Below are 27775 nucleotides of genomic sequence, written 5' to 3' on the forward strand. Positions count from 1 at the left end.
CTCAGACCTTCTCACCCTTCCAAATATTTTTCTGTGCATTTATAGACCTGTAGATGTACTGCAGACAAATATGTTTTCTTTGTTTTACCTAAATGGTCATGACAAACCACCATTGGTTCTGCCAGTCAATACCCAGCTTGCTTTTGTTACTCAATAACATATCTAGATTTGGGAATCTCCCTACGTTAGAACATATGATATAAATCTATTTAATTGTTGCAGAGATGTCCATAGGTTGTATATACCATTGTTCAGTGTTAGTCCCATAATAATGGCCATTTAGGCTGTTTCCCTGGAGAAGGCAATGGCACCCCACTCCAGCACTCTTACCTGGAAAATCCCATGGACAGAGGAGCCTGGTAGGCTGCAGTTCATGGGGTCGCTAAGAGTCAGACACGACTGAGTGACTTCACTTTCACTTTTCACTTTTATGCATTGGAGAAGGGAATGGCAACCCACTCCAGTGTTCTTGCCTGGAGAATCCCAGGAACAGGGGAGCCTGGTGGGCTGCTGTCTATGGGGTCGCACAGAGTCAGACACAACTGAAGCGACTTAGCAGCAGACTGTTTCCAGTTTTTCAAATTATAAGCAGTTCTGCAAAACACCATTAAATGTTTAGAACCAAGATAGAGCACATGCAATTGTCTTAACAGCAGTGCTGGCTTTTGCAAATACAGTTTTGAGAACGTTTATACTGACCTGATACAGCTCAGCACTGACCTGACCCCATACTTTCTTCGTGTCTTCTACCAAGCCAAGTTTCCTTTCTGATGGGAAGGACCAAAACAGTAATGAGACATTTGGTATCATATGCGCCCCACACATAAATAGACATTCCAGACGGCAGTGAATTAAATGTTTTCAATAGGGGGAAAAATGATAATCAGCTGTAAGAAACGCCCAAGTAGAGCTGTTATTCAAGGAGACTATCATTGTGGTGAGTTTGCTGTTATGCAGATTGAGTTATACTGAAGGTCAGACTATGCGCCCTGAGCTGCAGTTGCATCCTGGGAAATTCTCCTCCATGGTACTGGGTTCTCTATTTGCCATGTTCACCAACACTCACGCTACAAAGAGGTGTCTGTGATTATGTAAAGGATGACTTGCCATCAGTTACGATGCACGGACGTGTACGGGGTTAATAACCATACCTCAGTCTCTTACAAATCTAATTGAAGATGGCAGGAAATTCTTTTAAAGGACTAAAATCTCTGGCCAGAAGGTTTGAGGGCTAAGTTCCATGAAAATGTTTACTAGGGATATCAGATACTGTCATTCTTCTGGGCTAGAATCGGATAGGTGCGGAGATGCTCATCGGCTCCCTCTGGGTTAATGGAAGAAATAAGGCAGATACACAGTCAGATTCTATACATTTGTGGAAGTGCAGACTGAAAATTTCCAATCTGAGTGGGTGTAAAGATTCTAAGTTATTTTTTAAATAATTCACATTAACTACTTGTCAGGTAGTGTTTCAGTTCAGTCGCTCAGTCGTGTCCGACTCTTTGCGACCCCATGAATCGCAGCACACCAGGCCTCCCTGTCCATCACCAATTCCCGGAGTTCACTCAGACTCACGTCCATCGAGTCTGTGATGCCATCCAGCCATCTCATCCTCGGTCGTCCCCTTCTCCTCCTGCCCCTAGTCCCTCCCAGTATCAGAGTCTTTTCCAATGAGTCAACTCTTCACATGAGGTGGCCAAAGTCCTGGAGTTTCAGCTTCAGCATCATTCCCTCCAAAGAAATCCCAGTGCTGATCTCCTTCAGAATGGACTGGTTGGATCTCCTTGCAGTCCAAGGGACTCTCAAGAGTCTTCTCCAACACCACAGTTCAAAAGCATCAATTCTTTGGCACTCAGCTTTCTTCACAGTCCAACTCTCCCATCCATACATGACAACTGGAACAACCATAGCCTTTACTAGACGGACCTTAGTCGGCAAAGTAATGTCTCTGCTTTTCAATATGCTATCTAGGTTGGTCATAACTTTTCTTCCAAGGAGTAAGCGTCTTTTAATTTCATGGCTGCAGTCATCATCTGCAGTGATTTTGGAGCCCCCCAAAATAAAGTCTGACACTGTTTCCACTGTTTCCCCATCTATTTCCCATGAAGTGATGGGACCAGATGTCATGATCTTTGTTTTCTGAATGTTGAGCTTTAAGCCAACTTTTTCACTCTCCACTTTCACTTTCATCAAGAGGGTTTTTAGTTCCTGTTCACTTTCTGCCATTTGCTGAAAACCAACAACTGGTTTAAGAATGACACACAGATGGGAAAGATCCTTCCACCACAGTTCATGAAACATTAGGTATCTCTTATTCCTGCAACTCTGTTTAGCTGTTAACTGGCCCAGTCTCTCATCCTATACTGGGCACTCTTATCTTTATCTTATAAAAGGGGAAGTTGAGAGATTCTGCCAAAAGTTAGTGGAACCTAAGAAAAAACAGATAAATTCATCAAAAATGAGAAAAACTTTTGTGCGTCAAAGAACACTGTCAGGAAAGTGAAAAGACAACCTACAGAATAGAGGAAAAAATCTTGTAAATCATGTATCTGATAAAAGTTTACTCTCCAGACTATAAAGAACTCCTAAAATTCAAGAACTAAGAGACAAACAACCCAATTAAAAAATAGGCAAAGGAATCGATTAGATATTTTTCCAAAGAAGATTTGCAAATATCTAGTAAGTCCATGAAGAGATGCTTATGACCATTAATCATTAGGGAAATGTAAATTAAAACCACAGTGAGAGACTACTTCACACCTACTAAGAGAGCTATAATAATTTTTTTTAAATAACAAAATAACAAGTGTTAGAAAGGATGTGGAGAAATTAGAACCCTCATACATTGCTGGTAGAAATGTAAAACCACACAATGCCTTTGGAAAATAATTTGGTGGTTCCTGAAAAAGTTAAATGAATTACCATCTATGTGACCCAGCAAGTCCATTCCTAGGAATAAATTCAAAAGAATTGAAAACAAGGGTTCAAATGGATACTTCCTAACATTATTCACAGTAGCTAAAAGGTGGAAGCAACCCAAGCATCCATGAGCAGATGAGTGAGTAAACCAAACATGTTATATACATGGAATGGAATACTATTCAGCCATAAAAGGGAACAAAATTCTGTCACATGCTATAACCTGTATGAGCCTCAGAAACACATGCCAACTGAAATAGACCAGACACAAAAGGACAAATATATGATTCCACTTATACGAACTATCTAAAATAGACAAACTCAGAGACAGAAGGTCAATTAGAGGTTACCGGTACTGCGGCAAGAGGGAATGGGGAATTGCTTAAAGAATTTCTGTTCGAGGTGATGGTGAGAAAATTCTAGAAGCAGATACCGGTGATTCTTGTACAACACTGTGAATCCAATGAATACCACTGAATTGTATGCTTAAAAGTAGGTAAAATGGCAAATTGTACGTTATATATTTTTTAACACAGTAAGAAAAGTGAATGGAACCAGATGTAGAACGTAAGCATATCATCTAAAGTTCCAAAGGTATACAATTAAGGAACTAAAAATACAGAGAAACTCTATTGCAATTGCTTGCTTCGCAGCAAATCACTCTAAAACTTAGCAGCTTGCAACAACCCAGTTGCTGTTGTTGTCTAGGTGCTAAGTTGTGTCCGACTCTTTTGCAACCCCATTGACTGTAGCCCACCAAGCTCCTCTGTCCATGGGATTTCCCAGGCAGGACTACTGAAGTGGGTTGCCATTTCCTTCTCCAAGAGGGAATCTTCCTGACCCAGAGATCAAACCGTGTCTCCATTGGCAGGCGGGTTCTTTGCCGTCTGAGCCACCAGAGAAGCCCTCAACCACAGTCACTAATTCTCATATAAGACCCTGGTCTTCTGTGCGTTGACTCATCTGGATAGAAGGCTCTTCTGCTGGCCTCCCTTAGGGTCTCTCACCTGGACTGTAGTCGAGCAGCAGCTGGAGCAGAAAGGCTGGGTTCAGCTGGGGACTCTGGGATCACTCAGCCTCCATCTTTCCACCTGGCCTTTCTGTGCGGTCTCTCCTGCAGATACCCAGACTTCTTGCAGTGAGGCTTAAGACACCCAAGTGCACAAAAGCAGAAGCTTCCAGGCTTTTTAAAAGAAATGCTCTAGTGTCACCTGTGCTGCTATCACCGTTTAAAGCAGATGACAGAGAGGGCCAGCTGAGCCTCGGAATATCCTGGAACACCAGTCTCACACGCACAGGATAAGGAGAGTCAAACCCTAATGTCACACTGCAGGAAGACAAAGGATTATATCTGAAGTTGAAGGATCAAGGAACAGAAGTGTGGTACATATTGGTGAGAGATACACCAGGTAACCACTGTTGGAAACAAATCCAGGGCTGAGATGGATTAGAGTGGGGAACTCCTGCTTTTTTCATTGTATAAACTCTTCTATGTCATTAGATTTAAAACTGTGGCTGTGCACTGTTTCAATAACATGATAGGGTAGTTTGGAGTATGGCTGTGGGGCCCGATCACCTGGGCTCATATCTTGGTCATGTCAGTTATAATCTCTGTGACCTTGAGCAAATGACATCACCACTCAGTGCCTCAGTGTTCCCATCTGTAAGCTGGGGATAAACATCATAACCTCAGGACTAACCTGGTCCTGTGGCTAAGCACCAGTGGCTAAGACTCCGAGTTCCCAGTGCAGGGGGCCTAAGTTCGATCCCTGATCAGGAAGCTAGATCTCACTTGCCACAACTAAGGATTCCACATGCTGCAACCAAGGCCGAAGATCCCGAGTGCTGCAACCAAGATCTGGCACCTAAATAAATAAATATATAAATACTTTAAAACAAAATCGTAACATCATAGGGTGATTCGGATTACATGAATAAAGCACTTAGAATGCCGATGAGGCACAAAGTAGAGCCTCAAATAATGTCAGCTCTTAACAGCTATAACTTTAAAAAAGAAGAAGCGTGCAAACTCACAGTGAACTAGGGATCCTCAGACCAAATCCTTAGTCTCCTAAGGTGAAGTGTTAGTTGCTCAGTTGCGTCTGACTCTTTGCAACCCCCTGGAATGCAGCCTGCCAGGCTCTTCTGTCCATGGGATTCTCCAAGCAAGAATGCTGGAGTGGATAGAGTGGGTAGCCATTCCCTTCTCCAGATCTTCCTGACCCAGGGATGAAACCGGCTCTCTGGCATTGCAAGCAGGTTCTTTACCATCTGAGCCAGCAGGGAAGCCCAACTCTGCCACAGATGAGCTGAGCAAGTCTGTTAACCTCAGCTTCCAACTGAGAAGGATATAAGCTAAGATGAGCTCCTAAGAATAGAGGTTGTGTCCAATCTGAAATCTAAAAGAGCCACGACTGTCAGAAATTACCCTGCTGAAACATGAGACTCCCCTCCCTTTTCCGAGAGATTCTTTACAGCTGAGCCTGTTCCTTTATCCTCATACTCACCCACTATGGAGGCATAATTCAGAGCCTCACTGGCTGCCTGTCCAGAGACCTTCTCCTGGGACAGAACTTTATAAATCATTTTAAGTTAGTGGCCATAACTCCCAGGTGCTTACACGAGACCAAGTGGAAAAGGACATTAACTTGGAACCAATTAAATTGCTGCTAGTCTGTATTTGCTGGCCTCCTGGACGGATCTCTCCCAGAAGGCTGCTCATGTGGTCAGCCCTGGGTGAAACTGTTACGAAGGTAAAATCAGACTCCAGAGAATCCCCCTTCCTTGCACCCCAGGGAAGGCAGAGTTCACATGTCCGTCTGCTCCATCAAGGAAACAACGTGATCAGTCCAAGAGGTGACTTAAAATCATCTCATCCTTAGAAGCAGTTGCGTTTTTAAATGCCTTTCCTTTTTTTCTCTGTACACTGGGGGGGGTGGAAAAAATGAATGAATGGTACACTTTCTGGTCTGGATTAGAGGCCAGAGCAAGAACTGTTTGCAGTGAGGCGGCTGTCCTAAAACCTGTGCTCTCGTACCACATGGGCAGGCTACCTGCCAATGGCAATTACACAGATGACCCCAGCCTCGTAACTTACTAGTGGGTGCTGTGGGCACTAGGACCCGGGCCAGTCCATCTCCAGCTAGAAAGAGCAATTTAAATTAGGAACAGCAAGCTCCTTCCATCTCACCGAGCTCCCCTAGCAGCTGGGGGTGATGCGGAGAAAGCATAATGGCCCCTCAGTCGGGTAGTCTGTGCCAACTCCCAGGTGGTCTCGACTGCAGAACTGTTCTTCCAAAAAGTGTGAAATTCTAACTTAGCAGTCGGCTGAGAAGCCTGGCTCTCTGGCAGGCCAGGCACGGGGGCAGGAGGTGACAGCCGCTAATCAGGCCCTCGCTGTGCCGGCCCGACTCACCGCCGCGCCCTGGCCCATTCCCTGCTGACCCCATTCCTGTCGCGCTCAGTCAGGAGCCGAACCTCTCCACTAATCGGCCTGTTCGCAGGAGCCGGAGAGGTGACTTGTAACAGGCCTCTCGTTCCCAGCCTCCTCTATAATGACATTCTGCACAAGCAGAGTCGTCCTTTGATTCCCTGTGACCTTCTGGATTTTGGCAAATGAGAAAGCGCCTGGGATGCATGGAGAGGGCCCAAGGGTGTATTTCCTGCAAAGAGATGCTCTGGTCTTCCACCCCCGCATCTCTCACTGGTACCAGGCAAGGACGCGGCCTCATTCATTTTTCCCTGGTGGAAAAAAAGCCTTCTTTCGGAGCCAAGGGGGCTCTGAGATGAGGTGGCCGGTACTTGGCCCATGTGTGAGTATTTACCAGGCGAAACGCCGGGGCTCAGTGGCTGTCTCACCTTGACAGATGAGAAAATGCTGTCTTAGTGCCCTTGCCGAGGTCACCCCACTAGCCAACACCCATGTGGGGAAATCACATTGCACCCCCCACCACCACCACCACCCAGGAGAGTGAGGGAATTGCAGACCCAAGCTTTCAAAGCCGCAGCGTAGAAGGCTTTGCACCAGCCTGCGAAAGGCGAGACCCTACAAGACTGTAAGTAATAAATAGATAATGGCCGGTCTCTCTGCCTGCTTGCTCCTTGGAGATGCTCGGATGGGAACTTGGTGGCTGTGATGATTAATGAATCAACCCGCCCAGTTAACCTGCAGTTTGGAGGCCACGCACAGCCCCTTAGGCAGTCTCTGGGCAACTCATCCTTCCTCGCCGAGGCGCCCATGGGCTTTTGTCCACGGGTGGCAACACTGGCAGCCCAGCAGAAGCTTCGGCTCGGACAATTTCAGAATTTGGTCCGCTTCTAGAAGTGCAACTAAAAAAAAACAAAAAACCTGCTTTCAAACCGTCATTTTAGCGGGCACCCCTCCCTGCACTGACTCAGAGCCCAGCTTAGTCTTCCGTGCCTCCCAGCATCTAAGATTACCCTTCTTCCTCAGCCTGAATCCACAGCTCTCCGGAAGGAAAAGAGAAGCGAAAACTGGATGTGAGTTGCCTTGGAAAGATACACTTCCAGTGAACTTTGGAAGGCTGGGAGGCTCTCCTTTTCCCTTCCAGCGCAGACGGAAACAAAGCGTCAAAGTGGTGCGGATGGTCAGGTTCGGTGCTGCCCCCTCCCTCTCAGCCAGCCTTGGGAGGGCCCATCAGGCCAGGAAAGAGATTTAAGGAGAATATTTCACTTCATCAGCTCAACACCAGGAGTAGTTTGAACGCAGAAGTTTCTTCTCATGAAATGACCACCCAGTTCCTGAAGAAGAAAGTTTTCTGCAGAGGATGAGACTGGATCCTGTCACTTTCCTTATTAAGCCCCTCAGGGCTTTCCCGCCTCACTTAGAATACAATCAGTCTGTACAATAGCCGCCGAGGCCCTGGTCTTCTCTGACCCTGCCACCTGCGTCCCTTGGTCACCCTCCTTCAGCCTCCTTGCTGTTTCTCTTGACCATGCTTGACTCACCGTCACCTAAAATCTCTTCCCCCCGGGGGAGATGCCTGCTCCTCCGACTCCAGGCAGAACCATTCCCCCATCCCTCATTCGCTCTCTTACTCATTTCCTGTTTGATTTGCTCCAGAGCATTTATCTCTAGCAGAAATTACCTTAATGTCTATTCACTGACTTCGTGTGGCAGAGAATACTAGTTTCTCATCCTGTCCCCTTTCTTTCCTTGTTCCTGAGTATGGAAACCCAGGGTTGTTTGTTTGTTTGTTTGTTTTTTAAAGCTTTTTATTTTATTTTGGAGTATAGCTAAGTACCAGTGTTGTGATAGATTCAGGAGGACAGCACAGGGACTCAGCCATACATATGCATGTATCCATTCTCCCCCAAACTCCCCTCCCATCCAGGCTGCCACGTGACATTGAGCTATGCTATAGAGTAGGTCTTTGTTGGTTAACCATTTTAAATATAACAGTGTGTACGCGTCGATCCCGAACTCCCTAACTATGCCTTCTTCCCTGGCAACCATAAGTTTGTAGAATCCCAGTACTGATGGAGCAAAGAAGAAGTTGGCACATCCAGTTAAAACCCAGCACTGCCCAGCCTCTTCTGTAGCCCGGGGACTGAGTTCTAGTGTGTGAGCTAGAGGTGGAGGTTGGTTGGCTGTCTTCCTTAGAAAGAGGTGGTAAGGGTGTATTTTACCCCTCTCGCCTTCCTGCTCCTGCTTGAGATACCAGATACAGTGGCTAGGCACCTGGGCCTTAAGGTGAGCTCAAAAATGGCAGCCATCAGCTAAGAAAGGCAGAGCAAAAAGATAGGTGGAGCAGCCCGAGTCCTGGATGTCTGTGGATTGCTGTCGTGTGACCTTCCATGAAAAAGCAAAAACAAGCTTCCCTCTTCTTCAGCCACTGTTAATTTCTAATCCCTCTTGCTGGCCGCTAGATGCAATTTATAACTAATACTGCTGTTGTTGAGTCACTCATTCGGGTCTGACTCCTTGAAACCCCATGGACTGTAGCCCTCTAGGCGCCTCTCCATGGGGCCTTTCCAGGCAAGAATACTGGAGTAGGTTGCCATTTCCTCCTCCAGGGGATCTTCCCAAGTCAGGGACTGAACCAGCATTTCCTGTGTGTCCTGCTTCGCAGGCAGATTCTTTACCACTGAGCCACCTGGGAAGCCCCTTATAACTAATACATGTGCTTCTTCTATCTTCCTTCAGTAGAATAGTTACCTCCATGAGACCTGGAACTTTGTCTAGTTCATTACTGTATCTCTAGATCCTTGTGAAGTGAAAATCACTCAGTCGTGTCCAATTCTTGCAACCCCATGGACTGTAGCCCACCAGGCTCCTCTGTCCATGGAATTTTCCAGGCAAGGATACTGGAGTGGGTGGCCATTTCCTACTCCACTAGATCCTTGTACCTAGGAAATATTTGTTGAATGAATGAATGAACTCAGGCACACACACAGAGCACTAACCAAACCCCTTCTGCCCCAATCCTGTCTTGATCAGTAGGTCAGTAGGCAGGCGCTTAGTAAGCTACACTGAGTTGTCATCCTTTTTTAAAATTGAAGTATAGTTGATTTCAATATTATATTAGTTTCAGGTGTACAGCCAAGTGATACAGTTGGGGTGCCATTTCCTTCTCCAGTGCATGACAGTGAAAAGTGAAAGTGAAGTCGCTCAGTCGTGTACAACTCTTTGCGACCCCATGGACTGCAGCCTACCAGGCTCCTCCGCCCATGGGATTTTCCAGGCAAGAGTATTGGAGTGGGGTGCCATTGCCTTCTCCTACAGTTATATATACATTATATGTATAAGGATTCCCCAGTGGCTCGGTGATGAAGAATCTGCCTACCAATTCAGGGGACGTAGGAGACTTAGGTTCAGTCCCTGAGTTGGGAAGATCCCCTGGAGAAGGGAAAGACTACCTGCTTGCCTGGAGCATCCCATAGACAGAGGAGTCTGGTGGCTACAGTCAGATATGACTGACTGACTAAACAACAGCATATGTATATATCTATACTTTTGAATTATTTACCATTATAGTTTATTGAGTTTTCCTCTTTTTGATCACTGAACCCAGGAGCATAGCTATTTATGTGGGTAAAAGCAATTTTAATTTCTAAACATTAGCTGCAGAAACATCATTCAGTTCCTAGGGGTATAAAACACAGATTTGCTTTGGCTTCAAGATGAGGACATTTCTGACATCTCTGGAGTTTGGGGCCTTGTTAGCGTAGCAATCCTGATGATACAGTTGCTTGGACTTCTTGCCCTTCTACTGAAGAGGTCCACTGAAATATAGTTTTATTCCTGTCATAAGACACCCATAGGTGGTGGGAGCTGTTTGTTATCTCTAATCTTGAAATGAAATGGCAGCTTAGAGAATCCGTGGATTCTTGGGCTAGAGTAGAATAGTGTCCAGTGGAGTCTGTGATACACATGCGTTACCTCGAGGGAATGAGAATTTGCCGGCAAAAGTAGTTTCTGAATCAGAGTAACAGTGGTAGTACTTCCAATTCCACCAGTAGAAGTGAGGTTTCCTAGAAAAATGCTGAACTAGCAAATAACCGGAATTTCAGTCCCAGCTACATGACTTAACCAGCCATGTGACTGACTTAGAGCAAGGCCTCCAGTCCTCATCTCTCCAACTGGGCCAGCACCTTTATTTCCTATCCTAGTAGTGAGGGTCACTTGAGATAAGGTATGTGGAGGTAAAGCTTAGTATTTATATATAGGGACGGACTTCCCTGGTGGTCCAGTGGTTGAGAATCCACCTTCCAACGCAGGGGACACAGGTTTGAGTCTAAGATCCCACATGCCGTGTAGGCAGCTAAGCCCACAGGCCACAACTACTGAGCGCAAGAGCTACAATTCGAGAGAAGTCCGCGTGCCACAACGAAGATCCTACATGCTGCAACTAAGACCCGCCACCACCAAAAATAAATAAATAAAATAAATATCGTTAAATAGATTTTTATATCAAATCCCAATTTTTTTAAAGATGGGAAGAACCTTAGGGACTGTCTAACCCAGCCCTTCATTTTACGGATCTGAGTACCAGTGGCCAGAAAGTCAGGGTTTTGCCCACAGTCTCAGGATAGGTTAGTGGTAGAGCTGGGTCTTGAATTTCCAGACCAATATGTTTTCCTACCCTCTCATCCTCCTTGTCTGTGGGTAATAAGATATTATCATTATTCCTCCTCTGACTGTACCTTGTTCTTTTACTGTCTTCATCATAAAATGGGTGCTCTCACAGAGAGACGAGTTCATCTTTGTACACTTGGAAGTTCCCACGATGCAAGTTGCTTTCCATCATCTGTGCTTCCCACCCCTATTTATTGTGGCTGCCATTTCCTCCTCCAGGGTCTCTTCCCAACCTAGGACTCAAACCCACGTCTCTCGCATCTCCTGCATTAGCAGGTGGATTGTTTACCACTGCGCTGCCTGGGAAAGCCCATTTATTGCGGTTACAGTGTGCCAAACTGTGCTTTAGGCTTGGAGGATATAGCAATGAGTAAAACAGAAATTCATGCCTTCAGAGAGCTTACACACACACACACACACACACACACACACACACACACACACACACACACGGTATCAAGTGTTGTGGAGCAAAAAATGGGGCAGGAAAAGATGGGGAGTGGGGAGGACGGGGTTGGATACGCAGGAAGGGGAGATGCTGCTCTCTTCCGTAGGGCAATCTAGGAAGGCCTTGATCATTGGATTATGTTTAATTGATGACCTGAAGGAACAGGGGAACGAGCCACATGGATATTTTAGGGAAAGAGTTTTCAAAGCTGAAGAAACAGCAGATTCAAATACCTGAGAGTGTTCTTTGCCTGTTCAAGGAAGAGCAAATAAGCCAGTAGGACTGGATAAAAGTGAATAATGGGACAAATGGAAGGAGAGACCAGGAGTAGGGGTGGGGGAGGGGTGGGTCATGTAGGGACTTGAGGACCATCGTAAGAATTTTGACTTGGGCTCCGTTTTTGTTTTTGTTTTTTTAATAGTTTATTGAATTTGTTTTGCTCCTGTCTTTTATTTTTGGGGGTGTAAGGCATGTGGGATCTTAGCTCCCCAACCAAGGATAGAACCCACACCCTTTGCATTGGAAGGCCAAATCTTTAACCACTGGACCACCAGGAAGCACCAGGACTCAGCTCTTAAATGGGTGCAAAGCATAGATTCATCAAAAGAATGGGATGTGTATGTGTTAGTCACTCAGTCATGTCCGACACTTTGTGACCCCATGGACTCGAGCCCACCAGGCTCCTCTGTCCATGGGATATCCTTGATTAACTGGCATTCTGTTTCAGCCCGCCATTTTTCCACATTTGGACAGCCTTCCCCTGCCCCACTGTCGGTTTGGGGCTCCACCGAGTTTTCTGTGTAAGTGCTCTCGACCTATTAACGAATGTTCTTAAAGGAGAGAAGAGGAACAAAGGTCCAGTTAGCCTCACGTTCAGCATAAGGTTAAAATAAACTTGGGAGATGCTTCTCAGCCTCCAAAAACCAATTAAGCAGGTTACTTGCAAGTATTTCTAAGAACAGCAGCCCAGTGGAAAGAAACTGACAGGTAAGCAGATGGGAGAACCATCAACTCAAATTTATTTCAAAGCTTACAACTCAAATGAGCATTCCAAAGTCAGAACAGCTGGCCTTTTATGCTGTAAGCCATTGTCCTTTGCTTTGCTCATATCTCAAGAGTATGAGCGGGTTATGTGGCAGTGGCCGTCTGTCTGTCGGTCTTTGACTTTGCAGGAAAAAATCCTTTGTAGGAAATAAGCTCTTGATGTAAACCAGATTCCTCTGTAATGTCTGCTTCTTCCATGGGTTATGAAGTTTCTAGATCCTGAAAATCGACGGCTTTGACCCCTTAGCTTTCCTTTTCATAACTATATTCATTATCTCTGTGACGGCTATTATCTGATTCTGAGTAAATGGAATTTAACAGAATAGTCAAAAAGCAAAAATCTTCAGGTTTGCAAGAAGAAACATTTTTTTAAAATGTTACAGAGCATCTGAAAATCACAGCTGTCTTGAATTTCTGGTGGTAAGTTATTCTGGGAGCTTTCTGAAGTTTGAGACTGTCCCATGCAAACTTTACTTAAGTTTCAGGCAACAGGGGAAGTCATGAAATTTGGAAAGGGTTATCTTTTGTCAATCATGGCCCTTTGTGGGGTACGGTGCTGACAGAGGATGGAGGAGAGACCGTATTCTATGGCTGAAAGGAGGGCTTGATACTACCCCGTGGGGATTTTGTTCCACTAATTGCATCAAATCGGACCTTCTGCCATGTTGCAGGTATAGCATTAATATCACTCATTAAGTCATAGGGCTGTATGCTTTCCCTCCCAAAGGCAGAATCACTGGCAGAATATATTTTCTTCCAAAGTGTTTGTTTTCATTGTTGCCCTTTAAAAATAATGAGTTCATTCTATTCCCTTGCAAGGAAAGTTACTCTAGACTGCTTTGAAATTGTATATCTTTTGTTGAGCACAGTCCTGCAGTGGTTCCATAGCTTTGTGTGCTGGGGAACCCAACCCGGCCTCTCTTAAAACTCCTAACCAAGCTGCCTCAGACCTGATTCATATAATCGTCCAGCCGATTTGACCTTTGTATTGTTACCCTCAGCCAGGTAGAAGTCATGCCAGTTTCAGATGACCCTATCATGTGACCAGAGATCAAAGGTCAGCAGCTCCTAAACGTTCGGCTGTCAAGGTAGCCCATTCATCACTCTCATTATGTAACTGACAAGCTGACAAATGAAGCTGGGGATAAAATTGTTTTCTACCCTCCGCCTCCTGGGCTTACACCCCAGTGGTGGGCCAAGCAGTCTCACATATTAAGTGGTTCCACGAGCCTGCCGGAGTCCCTGGAGTAAGGGGAAGGAGTCCAGGAGGCCTGTTCTCTGTACTGGACCCTGAGAAGTCACCGGTTGCCTCCTTAGGGGGCCAAGTTGCAGGTCTACAGGAACCAATGCTAAGTCTGGTATCCTCTGAAATGGAGATGAATTTAATATGAGTTCTCTATGGACCCAAAGAAACCCTCGTGTCCACCCCCACCCCACCTATGACCTTCAGCATCTTCGTGGCCCTTTGTGGCAGGTTAAGATGGTGTGTGTTTTTGCAGACTGGTGCAGTCTGAAGAGTCACATGCAGAAATTCACATGAATAGGACCTTCCTCTGGGGAGACTAGCTTGGGGCTAGATGCCTTCGGGAAACTTTTTAAAACCAGGATCCAAAATTATTCTTTTGATGTCTATATTTTGGATATTACAAAGAACTGGAGATTATGAATCAGACAATTTTGTCAAATCCTGACTCTGTCCTTTTTGAGCTGTGAAATCTTGGACAAGTTAGATAATGTTCTGTACCTCCACTTCTTTTTGAGGAGGACATGCATTTAATAAGAAGACTTATACAGTGTCTGGGCTTCCCTGGTGGCTCAGACGGTAAAGAGTCTGCCTGCACTGTGGGAGATGTGGGTTCGATCCCTGGGTCGGGAAGATTCCCTGAAGAAGGGAATGGGTACCTGCTCCAGTATTCTGGCCTGGAGAATTCTGGACTGTAGAGTCCATGGGGTCGCAAAGAGTCGGACACGACTGAGTGACTCTCACTTTCACTTTTCACAGTGCCTGATACGTAGTGTATATGATTGTGTGTGTGTGTTAGCTGCTCAGTCATGTCCGACTCTTTGCCATTCCCTTCTCTGGGCAATCTTCCCAACCCAGGAATCGAACCCACATCTCCCACACGGCAGGCAGATTCTTTACCATCTGAGCCACCAGGGAAGCCCAGTGTATAAGATTGGCTATGTTTAATGTTTCTATTACTATTATTACTATTCCTTTGGTCTGAGAGGAGATGTCATCAGGGAATCAGGGGCATGAAATAGGATTTCTTTATAGGATCTCCCATAGCAACAGAGCCTCTGAAAAACTCGTAAGGGCCGAGGAGTAAGGAGATGGCAGGATTACACAGTATAGTCATGTGGGTTGGGAGGAAGCCCTAGAGGAGGCAGCAGATTGTACTGTAGAAGGGAAAAGCATGTGCCATCCTCCTGGGCCCTGAAAGAAAGAACAGAGATGCCTTTCAGTTCAGTTCAGTTCAGTCGCTCAGTCGTGTCCAACTCTTTGGGACCCCATGAATCGCAGCACACCAGGCCTCCCTGTCCATCACCATCTCCCGGAGTTCACTCAAACTCACGTCCATCGAGTTGGTGATGCCATCCAGCCTTCTCATCCTCGGTCGTCCCCCTCTCCTCCTGCCCCCAATCCCTCCCAGCATCAGAGTCTTTTCCAATGAGTCAACTCTTTGCATGAGGTGGCCAAAGTACTGGAGTTTCAGCTTTAGCATCATTCCTTCCAAAGAACACCGAGGGCTGATCTCCTTTAGGATGGACTGGTTAGATCTTGCAGTCCAAGGGACTCTCAAGAGTCTTCTCCAACACCACAGTTCAAAAGCATCAATTCTTCGGTGCTCAGCTTTCTTCACAGTCCAACTCTCCCATCCATACATGACTACTGGAAAAACGATAGCCTTGACTAGATGGACCTTTGTTGGCAAAGTAATGTCTCTGCTTTTCAATATGCTATCTAGGTTGGTCATAACTTTTCTTCCAAAGAGTAAGCATCTTTTAATATCATGGCTGCAGTCACCATCTGCAGTGATTTTGGAGCCCCCCAAAATAAAGTCTGACACTGTTTCCACTGTTTCCCCATCTATTTCCCATGAAGTGATGGCACCAGATGCCATGATCTTCGTTACCTGAATGTTGAGCTTTAAGCCAACTTTTTCACTCTCCACGTTCACTTTCATCAAGAGGCTTTTTAGTTCCTCTTCACTTTCTGCCATAAGGGTGGTGTCATCTGCATATCTGAGGTTATTGATATTTCTCCTGGCAATCTTGATTCCAGCTTGTGCTTCCTATTAAATGGCTCAGGAAGCCATTCCATCGCCAAAAAGTATCCCTGATTTTTATACTAGCAAGAGATCTCGGGACCTTGCCTTTTCCTCTCCTGACCTCTTGGAGATACTATCTGAGCACCATATCCCTCACCCCAGTGCTGCTCTTCTTTGGTGGAGCCTTTGCCACAGGTCACAGCGGCTCTTTCAGTGATCCAGAGTGGGACGAAGCCCTGGTTCCATACACCAGGTGGACCGGAAACCCTGGTCAAAGGAAATTCCATTTTGGCTCCCAAGTTGGAACTCTGACACCCTGCTATTTATGGTTACTGGGCTACATAATATATTAATATTATATTTCAGAAAATTATAGGTAATATTGGTGTTGAGGAGAAGAATTAGGAACTATGAGAACCACTGTTTACATAGAAAATGTTGAGTTCCTAACAAATGTGGAAAACACAGCTGTTGATATTTACAGCAGCTGGGCTTTGCTTGGGTTATTCCCTTCCCCTCCCAATGAGAGAACAGTATAGGATCAGAGTTGCTGTTGTTTACTCACTGGGTCATGTCCGACTCTTCGCAACCCCATGGACTGTGGCCCGCCAGGCTCCTCTGTCCATGGGATTCTCCAGGCAAGAATGCTGGAGTGGGTTGCCATTTCCTTCTCCAGGGGATCTTCCTGCTGCTGCTGCTGCTGCTGCTGCTGCTAAGTTGCTTCAGACATGTCTGTTCGACCCCATAGATGGCAGCCCACCAGGCTCCCCCGTCCCTGGGATTCTCACCCAAGGATTGAACCTGCATCTTCGGCATTGCAGGTGGATTCTTTACCACTAAGCCACCAAGGAAGCCCACGGGTAAAGTACTGCTTGTCTTTAAACACTGGAATTACTCTGCCTGGAGAGATGTTTCTATTCTACTGGGCCTGGGGAGACTAAGAACAGAGAGCATTCAAGGTCGCGGATTGGTCTGAGCGCCATCCAAAGCACAGAAGCCATTGAAGAAATTGTTACTCCTTTATATTGTTATTTCCCACTGTTTTCGTGCTGGTCCTGGCAGTTGGGGTTTGCAGGTTGAATGTATTAATCGATTTGATGTGACTCATCAGGATTTTCTACTTGAGTGAAGCCCTTAAACTTTGGTGCTGGTTGACACTTTGAGGGAATGAATATATTCTGATGTGGCCGATATCCTGAAAAAGGCTTCTTGTTTGATGTGACTCAGAAGGACGGCCAACTCCTCAGTATGAATGAAAATTCCTGACTTGGAGAAGAGTGCACTTTTTTTACTCCTTGGGTATTTTCTGAGGAAGCTATGAGTCTAAATTGTTCTAGTCTTTAGAAGTGTGATGTCTTTCACACTAGCTTTTTTTTTTTTTAATGCTTTCTTTTTAATGGCTACATTATATCTCATTGTCTGGATGCACATAGTGTATTCATTTCCCCCCACACACGTTTTAAAGCATTACAGGCCTCCCAGCCAGTGTTGCCTGAGCTGTATTTTAAAAATAGAACTTGTGCCACATTGGAAAGGGCTGTCGTTGTTCAGTCGCTAAGTCGTGTCCAGCTCTCTTGCAGCCCCATGGACTGTAGCCTGTGAGGCTCCTCTGTCCGTGGCATCTGCCAGGCAAGTATACTGGAGAGGGCTGCCGTTTCCTTCTCCAGGGGAGCTTCCCAAGGCAGGGATCAAACCTGTGTCTCCCTCTTGGCAGGCAGAGTCTTTACCGCGGAGCCACCTGGGAAGGTGGAACGGACCACAGAGGTGTAATTCAACATTTGTGCAGTAGTCTACATATTTTAAAGGAGTTTCATATACATTGTTTAATTTTTATCCTCACCTAGTCCAGGGAAGCAGGGGAACATGGACTTCACATATCAGTTGAGGAAACCAAGAGGTCAAGAAATTTTTCTCAGGGTCACCCCAGGAATAGGAGTATCATTGACCCTTGAATAGATTTGAACTAAGAAGATTCCCTGATACATGGATTTTTTAAAAAATAAATATACAGTCAGACCTCTGTATCTGGATGCATAACCTGAGGATATGGAGGGCCAGCTGGAAAGGATATGAGCATCCATGGATTTTGGTACCCAAGCAGGGGATTCTGGAATCAATTCCCCCAAAATAATTGGGGGATGACTCTATATACCTGGGGATAACTGTATAATTAGAAGTAGCTTAGGCTCTTAAAAGATAAAGGAGTGGGACTTTTCTGGCGGCCCAGTGGTAAAGACCTCACACTCCCACCGCAGGGGGCATGTGTTCGATCCCTGTTTGGGGAACTAAGATCCCACATGCCACAAAGCACAGCCAAAAAAAAAGAAAGCTTCATCAAAAGATGAAGGTGTATCTTTTACGTCTATAGACAAAAGATACTTATGCTCTGAGAACCTCAAAGTCATTGGAATGAGAAGAAGAAAGTTTTATCCGTTCATTTGCTGTAATTATTGTTATAGAAACAGGATGAAAACATTTTGGTCCTTTCGTTCCCCTGAAATGGTTTGGAATCTCCTGAATACCTGATTTGGTGAGAATAGCCAAGGAGTCAGGGGATAGGGCCTATTTTGGTCCAAATGGGAATCCATAAGAAAAATGGAACATGGTAGAAAGGGTGGCCCATCCCCTGCTTTCCCACCTGCCACTGAATTAACCTTGCGTGAGGCAGCTCTCTTGTGAAACATGGTTCAAATGCCAACCTCTTCCTCTTTCAGGTTATTGTGAAATCAGTGCTGCGTGTTAAGATTCTTCAGGACGCTCAAACAATATACAGAATGTACTTACTTTATCAGGAGTTACTCTCTTCTTTCACATTAAAGAATTCTCTCTTAGGAGTTTGTTTTCCTTGTCTCCTCAAGGCCTGTGCTCGGTAATATTTAATCCATCACGTTCTAGTTTCTGGTACTTCTTCTTTTTTTTAATGCTTGCTTTATCCCAGTCCATCTTTTAGCAGGAACCATTTCTCCCAAAATCTTGTCATTTCATCAAGCATACTTAATGGAAATGTTACCTGTCCTTCTTTATTTGTCGCAAAATTTAAGGACGAGGAGGAAGACCGTACATGTTTTCTTAAAATCAATGGCCAGCACATTACTGTAAAACCTATTGATTAAAAACACAAAGTATAATGTTAGTCATTTAGTCTGTGAAGTGATGCAATAAGGGAAGAAATTTATCCTCTGACTCTTGCATTAACCTTTTATTGACTGCTTGCATACCCATAATTAACACACACTTTAGCTAAAGTGGTTAATTTCAGCATGGCGACCAGTGCTCCCTAATGTAGCTGCCGTCCTGATGATCCAGATGGAAGTGTAGCCCTGGGGGAAATCAGCGAGCAGTGGGGCCCTGCGTGAGTTACACCTTGGGCGGGGACGAGGAGGGGACCTCTGGACAGTCGGCTCACAGGCCAGCCAACATGACACCTTTCAGCTGCTTCCTGTTACGTCACTAGGTTATTCAGGGAGAACCCTTCCTCAGTAGCAGGAGTTTTGAGGGTGGCTTATAGAGTCCTTTGAATTGAAATAATGTGATTTTCAGAGGGAGAGAGATAAAGTATATGTTGTTTTCCTCTGCTCCCCTGGCAACGCTCCATAAAAAGAGCAGGTTTTCTAAGTGAAAGTGAAAGCCACCAAGGCTTCCCTGGTGGCTCAGATGGTAAAGAATCCGCCTGCAATGCAGGAGACCTGGGTCGGGAAGATCCCCTGGAGAAGGAAATGGCAACCCACTCCAGTACTCTTGCCTTGAAAATCCCATGGACGGAGGAGCCTGGTGGGCTACAGTCCACAGGGTCACAAAGAGTCGGACACAACTGACCGATATCACTTTCTCTCTTTTCTAAGTAGATCTAAGTTTATTTGTTAATCCAAAGCATTCAAAAGAGGATTTTTTTTTTTTAAGGATGGGAGTAAAGAGTACAAGGTGGAAAGGGGAAACTGTAACTTTCTTAATGTTTAGCTGAGTTTTTTGCTGTTTAGCTGAGTTTCTTACTATTTAGCTTCTCTCCTCTGTCTGTAAGAAAAGAAAGTGAAGTCGCTCAGTGGTATCTGACTCCTTGCAACCCCATGGACTGTAGCCTACCAGGCTCCTCTGTCCATGGGGTTTTCAAGGCAAGAGTACTGGACTGGGTTGCCCTTTCCTTCTCCAGAGAATCTTCCCAACCTAGGGATCAAACCCGGGTCTCCTGAGTTGCTGGCAGATGCTTTTACTCTCTGAGCTACCAGGGAAGTCATGTCTGTAAGAGATGGAACCAATTCCACTCAAACCACATGGCCAAGCATCGGGACGGGACAAATTCCCTATAGGAAAATTAGAATCTTCTTTGTGGCAAAGATGGGAATAGACACAAGACAGCCAATGTCCACCACTGTCAGGATTCCTAAATCATTGCTTAAGAGAACTCAGGGCCCCTTGATTTTGCAAGAACCACAGAGTATGCATGCTGAGAAACCATCCAACTTCGTTTCCTGGAAATGCCAAGTCAGCCTGAAACAACTGCCACTGAAGTAGTCCAACGACAGTACCTATTAAGAATTCTGGGTCTTCAGGAGCAACCGCTAAGTCTTTTCTGAGTCTGAGTAGTTTAGCCTGTCACTGGAGAGTTGCAGCAGCTTGCACACATAAGCCTTGGCATCCTGGAATGTCACATTGTGCTAGGATTCAGCCTCAGGCTTCATCTGATTCAAGCCAGAAAGAGTTGCTCTGGCTCTCCAGTTTCCCCCACAAACAGCCAAGCCACAGGCCACCCCACTCAGTTCGTTGAAGGGAGGGGCAACAGGCAGCCCCCTCGTTGGCGTCTCCTGTTGTCACTGGAGACACCAGTTCACTACTGGTAGGAGAAGTAACAATAGTGACAATTCAGTTCAGTCGCTCAGTCGTGTCTGACTCTGCGACCCCATGAATTGCAGCAGCCAGGCCTCCCATAGTGTTTAGTAATAATGTGCCAGGTGGTGTGCTAAGTACTTCACGTGTGTTAATCCCTATAACTTTCACAACAAGCCCATACATAAGGTACTATCATTGTCATCATCATTATTCTCAGTGAGAAACTGAGGTTTGGTGAGTTTAGGATACTCAAGATGTCAGGCCCCAGGGTAGCGGCAGTAACTCGTGTCCAGAGGACACCTTCACCACTGTGCTTCCCCATCTTAGGAAATTAAGATGAGGGAGAGACTGAATGCGTGGTTTGAGCAGGAGCTTCCCTGGGAGCTCAGTGGGTAAAGAATCCACCCGCAATCAGGAGACCTGGTTCAATTCCTAGGTCAGGAAGATCCCCTGGAGAAGGGATAGGCTACCAGCTCCAGTATTCTTGGGCTTCCCTGGTGGCTCAGACAGTAAAGAATCCACCTGAAATGGGGGAGATGTGGGTTCGATCCCTGGGTCGGGAAGATCGCCTGGAGGAAGACATGGCAACCCACTCTAGTATTCTTCCCTGGAGAATCCCCATGGACAGAGGAGGCTGGTGGGCTACAGTCCCTGGGGTCACAAAGAGTCAGACACAACTGAGCAACTAAGCATAGTACAGGAAAATATGCCTCCAAGTCATTCTCAAGCCTTTCTTTTTTAGTCCCAGTATCTGGCATGGTGTTGAAGCAGATGGTATGATTTGAGTCAGGGCTGACTGTCCTTTCTTGTAGGTGGATACAGGACCTCAACAGCAAGCCCTCTGCGGAGCCCAGTCATGATCATTGACAAACTGGCAAGGAGGGCTGAGCATTAAAGGAAGAGTTTGGTTTTGTTTTGCAGCTTGCAAACTCTTAGTGTGGCATGTGGAATCTAGTTCCCCGACCAAGGGTCGAACTCGGGTCCCCTGCATGGAGAGCATGGCGTCTGAGCCGCTGGACCACCAGGGAAGTCCCTAAAGGAAGCTCTTTAAAGTGCTCTTGAGGGGACTTCCCTGGTGGTCCAGCGGCTCAGACTCTGCACTCCCAGTGCACAGGATGCAGGTTTGTTCTCTGGTCAGGGAACTAAGATCCCACGTGTCTCAGAGCAACTAAACCCTAAATTACTGAACTCTAAACTACTGGAGCCCGTGGGCCACCACTAAAGGGTCCTTGCCCTGCAATGAAATATCCCACATGACGCAGTGAAGATCTTGAGTGCTGCAACCAAAACCCAACATAGCCGAATAAATGAATATATATTTTTTTTTTAAAAATGGGATCTTGAAAGATCTGAATTAAGGCCCTGAAGAGCCCCAGCAAGGGGTTCTGTCTCTAGTCCAGAGGGAGGCAGTGGGTATACACAGCTCCTAGCCTCTCAGGACCAGCATGAGAAGGAGGTAGTCCCCACGTCCGTCAGCCCTTCCACCAGAAGAACAATAGTAGAAAATCAGAGCAACTTCACCCAGAAGAAAACTGGATGGGCTTCGGACATGGGCAATACAGTGTCAGCAAACTTCCACGGCAGGTGTTCATATTTCTAATACTTTCTCAAAATGAGAGGGCCAAACCCATCTGACAGGTGAAAAAGCATCTCTATTGACTTTGGACAAACCTTACGCTAGCCGAGGTGGATCAGCACTTATCATAGCCCTTTAATCTGCCAACCAGGATAATGTGTGCAGAGATCATTTCCCTGCCGTGAGATGGAAGTGCTCAATTTGGAATAACTCTCCCTGTCTGGTAAATTGAGCCTTACTCTCTCATTCCGAGGCCGAGAGACAGCGCAATTTAAAAAGCTTCGCAGAGTTCCTTTGTAATTAGTCGCAGCTTCCCTTGAATATTAATTTCTCCCCCATGCCTTTCATGTGATTTAGAGACTATATCTCTAGAACTGAAGTGAGCGGCAGCGTCTCAAACACCTATTATTATTAAGTAGTCTGTAGAACGCGCCTCTGTTCTTCGGAGCTGCATGCGCTTATCAGGGCAAACAGTTTAATATTTATGCTAAGAGGATTGTCAAAAGCAGCTTCTGTTGCTTTAATTCTTGTTTTAAATAAATAATGAGAACATTTAAACACATTACTCTTCTTGGGGCCCTGAGGTCAGCTAATCTTATTATTTATGAAGTGATGTGCTACATAATAGTACTTAGTGCATGTTAACAGACGCTATTATCAGGGCCCGATGCGGAGAGCCGAAGATATATTGGAATGTTATGTGTAATGTACGACGGATTGAGTGCACAGAATGCCGGTGGAGCAATTAACCACCCAAGAAAATAGGTGTAAAGTTGAAGTATGTTTTCCCATGGGGATCCCCTCACCATTAATAATTCCCCAGAGGAGAAGATGTCTTTTAGTTAGGAGCCTTCTCGACCATCAAGGCTTGGAAATAGGGTCGGGATGGTCCATTCTTTGATCTCTTCATAGTTAGTCCTACACGGAAGGCACATGATGGATGGGTAGGGCCACTTTTTTAATTGATTTAGAGGATAAGGCCGAGAAGGTGGGGGTGGAGTGGCAGAGGACCAGGCAACTCTCCCAGATGTACTCAAGAGTAATTCTTTTTGGGGGCACGCACTGTCCCCGCCTCGTGCTCCAAGAGAACAGAGAAATTGTTCATTTCTTATTGCAATCTGTGTTTTCTTCTCTCTGATCCTCATTTCTCAGATACATAAAGCCAAAGCCACCGAGTTTTCCCAGGTCAATTTCCAGTAAGCTGGTCTCTTGGAGAGGTAGCTGCCTGCCAAGGTGTGACAGTGTGGCCCCAACTTTTTTCCTCTGAGGCTATAATTTAGTTGCATATGATAATTAATTTCTCTACTATTGATGAATAATCCATTTAATAAAAACTGTGATTTAAGTGTTTTCCTTAGGGAGTCACTCTTGCTAGCCTCTTAATTTAATTTTGTGGAAGTTTTCCCCACCTATTCATCAGTGGAAATGATTATTAACCTCTATTTGCATATATCCTTATAAATCGGTCTCTCCTTGGAGTGCCTTTTTCCGAGCACAGCAAGCTGGGACACTTGTAAATCTCCAGGATCTCCAAAGTCAATCCCAGTCTGTAATATTGTTTAATCTATTCTTGGACATTTTAATGCAGTAAATTCAATTTAATCTTTCCCAGTAATCTAGTAATACATGGAAATCCCACAAACATTTAAATCTGATAATGGTTTAATCACACACTTTAAATAACAGTCGAGATAATGAAAAAATAATTCACCATTTTAAAGGCAGAGTAACTGAATTTCCCCCCATGATTGGCTTCTACAAAGCCCTTGAGAGATAATACAAATCTGGGAATTGAAATAAAGAAGTTCCAGCCTCATTAACAACAGTTCTTCCTTCTTATAAACACACCTGCTTTCTGCCTCCCAGACTCATCCTTCCTTCCTCCTATCACCACCGTCACAGCAGATTGCCAAGGTTGCTCCAAGTTGCCTGAGTATGGGTCTTGCAGTCCTTTCTTCCCAGGAATTAACTGCCTATTCTTACTTTTCCAGGTGCCAGTCTCGAATTGCCCGGACTTTACCCGCTGATCAGAAGCCAGAGTGCCGGCCATACTGGGAAAAGGGTGATCCTTCGATGCCTCTGCCATTCGACCTCACAGAGATCGTTTCTGAACTCAGAGGTCTGCTTCTGGAGACCAGGCCCTAGAGACAGAGCACAGCTCTCAGGTGGAGGAGGAAGGCTATTTTCAGTTCCTCTTCTCCACCCCTGTCATGGGCTTAGGTGAGGGCAGTGTGGGGTAGACTTGGCCTTGAGATTGTAGAAACTGTTGAGATGATAGAGAATGGCCTTGGAGATTGTTTCCAGTTGGGAACAATTAGAGAGTGGAACCCATGAAGATTAAAATGTTTGCAAATGACACAGTGTTATAGTGATTTGGTATTAAATTAAAAATACCCAAAAAATATAATCCCCCCCCCCCCACCAAAACAAAACAAAACTATTCCCCTCTTGGATTTTTAATGCAAGCACCAGAGAGACGAGAAAGAGGTCACTCCTGAGGCCTGGGAAGTGACCAGGGTGAACCCGGCCTTTGGCAGAACCTAACCTACTTTCCTCTTTCCCAAGCCTTTGCAGAGTCCCTACAGGGGATCTCTCAAGTCATGGAGGAGAAGACCAAATTTAGAGGCGTTTAGCCCATTTTCTCAACACACCCTTCAGAGGCTCTGTGGTCCAGTATGGTAGCCACTAGGTAGATGGGGCTTCTACCATTTAAATTCCATTTTAATTGTAATTAAAAATTCAGTTCTTCAGTTGCACGAGCCACGTGTCAAGTGCTTAGTAGCCCAGGTGTGGCTTGAGACTACTGTATTGGACATAGAACGTTTTCATCATTGTAGAAAGCCCTGCTAGGTGATACTTCTGTCCAAAGTTTGAGAGCGAGAGAGTCAGTCTTCCAGTTCTCTAGCTGCTCTCCCCACCAGCAAAATAAATGAAAAGAGCAATGCCTCGTTGGAAAGTAGCCTCTTTCCCTTCTCTAAGACAGCCAAGGTTGTGAGCCCTGTACTCTGCACACAGGAATAGAGTAGTGTTGAAGATTAAAAAAACTGACATCCTGCCTTTAGGAAGTTCCCCTGATCTAATGAAGGAGACAAAACTCTGTTTACATTGCTTCTTGGATTTAACCAACACACTGCATATTTCTTTTCCTTTAATTCCCACATTCACACATAATGGCTAGAATTGAGGCTTGAAGAACCCTAGTGCCCCATCCTGATGATGCTGGAGCACCAGAGAGACGAGAAAGAGGTTAGAACTTGGGCTTTGATTTTCGAGTGCCTAGATGCAAATGCCCACTGGCTTGTGATCTTTGACGTGTGACTGTGCCTCGGTTTCCTCATCTGTATAATGGGGATACTACAGGCACACCAATTCCCAAGGGGAAGATGAAATGAAATAACCTAGCTACAGATTTAGAACAATCTCTGGTACCCAGTTAAACACACAGTAAATAATATTAGTAAAATATTATATATCAGCAAGCTGACCTGCTGTAGGCATTTTCCCCTCCCTTCCTCAATCTTGGTGCCAGTTTGTCTCATGATGCTATGAACCCACCTCTCCCTTTCGGGCCTGGCTCTCACCCTGTGGTGGCCCCAGAAATCACGAGACTAGTCAGCCCCTCTCCCCAGCCTGTCACCTCCTCTTGTCATCTGCAGTATTCAGGAAGCTGAGGAGCTTTTTTACCCATTCAGAGGTACCCTGAGAACTAAACTCTCCCGCCATCAGAATCTCACCGGTTCAAGGTATGGGCTCATTTCTATGGAGTTAACCTCAGAGAGATCATGACACACAAGGCAGGCGGGGTTTCACCGTCTTGAGACTCTCAAATCTTAGATGAGTTCCCTGATGCCCTTAAGCCTCAGTCTTCTCATCAGTAAAAGAAGAAGTGCTCCCTCTTATGGTTGCGGGAAAGATGAAATGAAATCATGGAGGCAGGGTGTGCAGGGCAGCCTCGGGACCACATAGCCTCGTGTTTTATTTCACCCCCCGGAATGTTTGTTCCTTGTCATAGTTCATGAGGAGCCAGTATTTAAAAATGGAAGATTTCATATAACATAAAGACGTGTGCATCCTCTTTAAAATTCAGAGCATCCAGCAGCCTCCACCCTGACATGGCAGAGAGCTAGGTAGCATCCTCTTAGGTGGGGCATGAACCCTACGTGGCCCCCGTCGCTCCCAGTTACCATTTATTGTGAATCTGACCATCTTTGCCCCTTCATGTCAGCACTTGCTTGCTTGCACCCGTAGAGTAGAAATAAATAATAATTGTGTGCTTACCCCAATATGTGTGTATTACTATCCAGCTATCGTTGTGGACTGCTTGTACTAATATGCCATGTACATCATCAAATACACATAAACAATAAAAATATTGAAAGGATGAGATAAGAAACCGAGAGTGCCTGCTCTGTCTCTCCTTTCGCTGTTGCAGGTGAGCATGCTTCCTGGGCCCAGGGGGGCTGCGCGGGGGGGTGGGGTAGCAAGTGAAGAGTGTGCTCAGGGTCTTTCAGGTGGGGAAACAGCCAGTCAACACCTCCAGCTGCTGCTGCTGCTGCTAAGTCGCTTCAGTCATGTCCGACTCGATGCGACCCCATAGACGGCAGCCTGCCAGGCTCCTCCGCCCCTGGGATTCTCCAGGCAAGAGTACTGGAGTGGGTTGCCATTGCCTTCTCCAAAGCACTTACAGGAGTGAATCCAAAAGGTGAGATCATGTTTTCTCAGAAGAAGTGGTGGCTTTCAATGAGCTTGAGCTCAGTGTGTTTGAGGATTACCTATGCTTGCTCTTGGAGAGGGGTAGGGTAGGTTTCAGACAGGTAGAGGGGGAAGGACAAGAGATGATTAAAAAAAGGGGCGGCTGGGGACACTAAGCTGATAATCAACTCAGTTCCTGCTCCTCTCCCGTGAGCTACTGAAGGACTTTTCTGGGGACATGGGCCATGTGGGTAGTGGGGGCGGGGAGGAAGCTCTGCCCTGGGACCACCTTTAGTCAGCGGTCATCACTGCTACCTGTAAGGCTTCCCCATCCCCCGGTCCCAGCTATCATCAGAAAGTTATCTGAAAAGATAGGTCCCTTTCTGCTAAGAAGCTACTGACTTTCCCCTCCCACAGACGTTTCTTGACTACCTACTGCACCTCAGGGGCGTGGTGAGCCCTGGGCATCCAAGCAGGTCCCTGCCTTCCAAGGGCTCCCGTGTACCGACCCCCATGCTGGAGCGGGGGATGTGGTGACCCCAATAGGAACTTAACTCTATAGTGGGAAAACAGTCAGCCTGCAAATAAACAACACGATGGTTTCCAATCATTTTCAGTACCAGGATGGAAACCCCGAAGGCAAAGGACAGAGCATAGCTGGGGACCGAGGAAGTGTGGCTTGGCTTAGGAAGTCCAGGAAAGGGGGTGATGGGCGAAGAGCTTCCCAGGAAAGGGAACAGCGGGTACGAAGGCCCCGAGGCTGGAAGGTGCTTAGAGTGGGAAGATCAGGAAGAGAAAGGACCACAATGGCAGAAGCAGAGAAACAAGGCCAAGAAGGGAAGGAGATGCAGGTGGGGCGGAGGCGGGACCAGCGTTTGAATGTGATTGTCAAGTGCCCAAGA

General features: G+C 45.9%; 1 protein-coding gene across 1 annotated transcript in view; it reads left to right on the forward strand.

The window, feature by feature from the left end:
• The window catches only part of FTO (FTO alpha-ketoglutarate dependent dioxygenase), a 426238-nt gene extending 399681 nt beyond the window's left edge, over positions 1-26557 (forward strand). The window contains exon 9 of the mRNA XM_052655406.1: positions 24173-26557. Within this exon, the coding sequence (XP_052511366.1) occupies positions 24173-24326 (154 nt within the window). The 3' untranslated portion in view covers positions 24327-26557. The remainder of the gene's footprint in view (positions 1-24172) is intronic.
• The last annotated feature ends 1218 nt before the right edge of the window (positions 26558-27775 follow it).

This window comes from Budorcas taxicolor, chromosome 18 (assembly GCF_023091745.1).
Source record: "Budorcas taxicolor isolate Tak-1 chromosome 18, Takin1.1, whole genome shotgun sequence".
NCBI classification, from domain to species: domain Eukaryota; kingdom Metazoa; phylum Chordata; class Mammalia; order Artiodactyla; family Bovidae; genus Budorcas; species Budorcas taxicolor.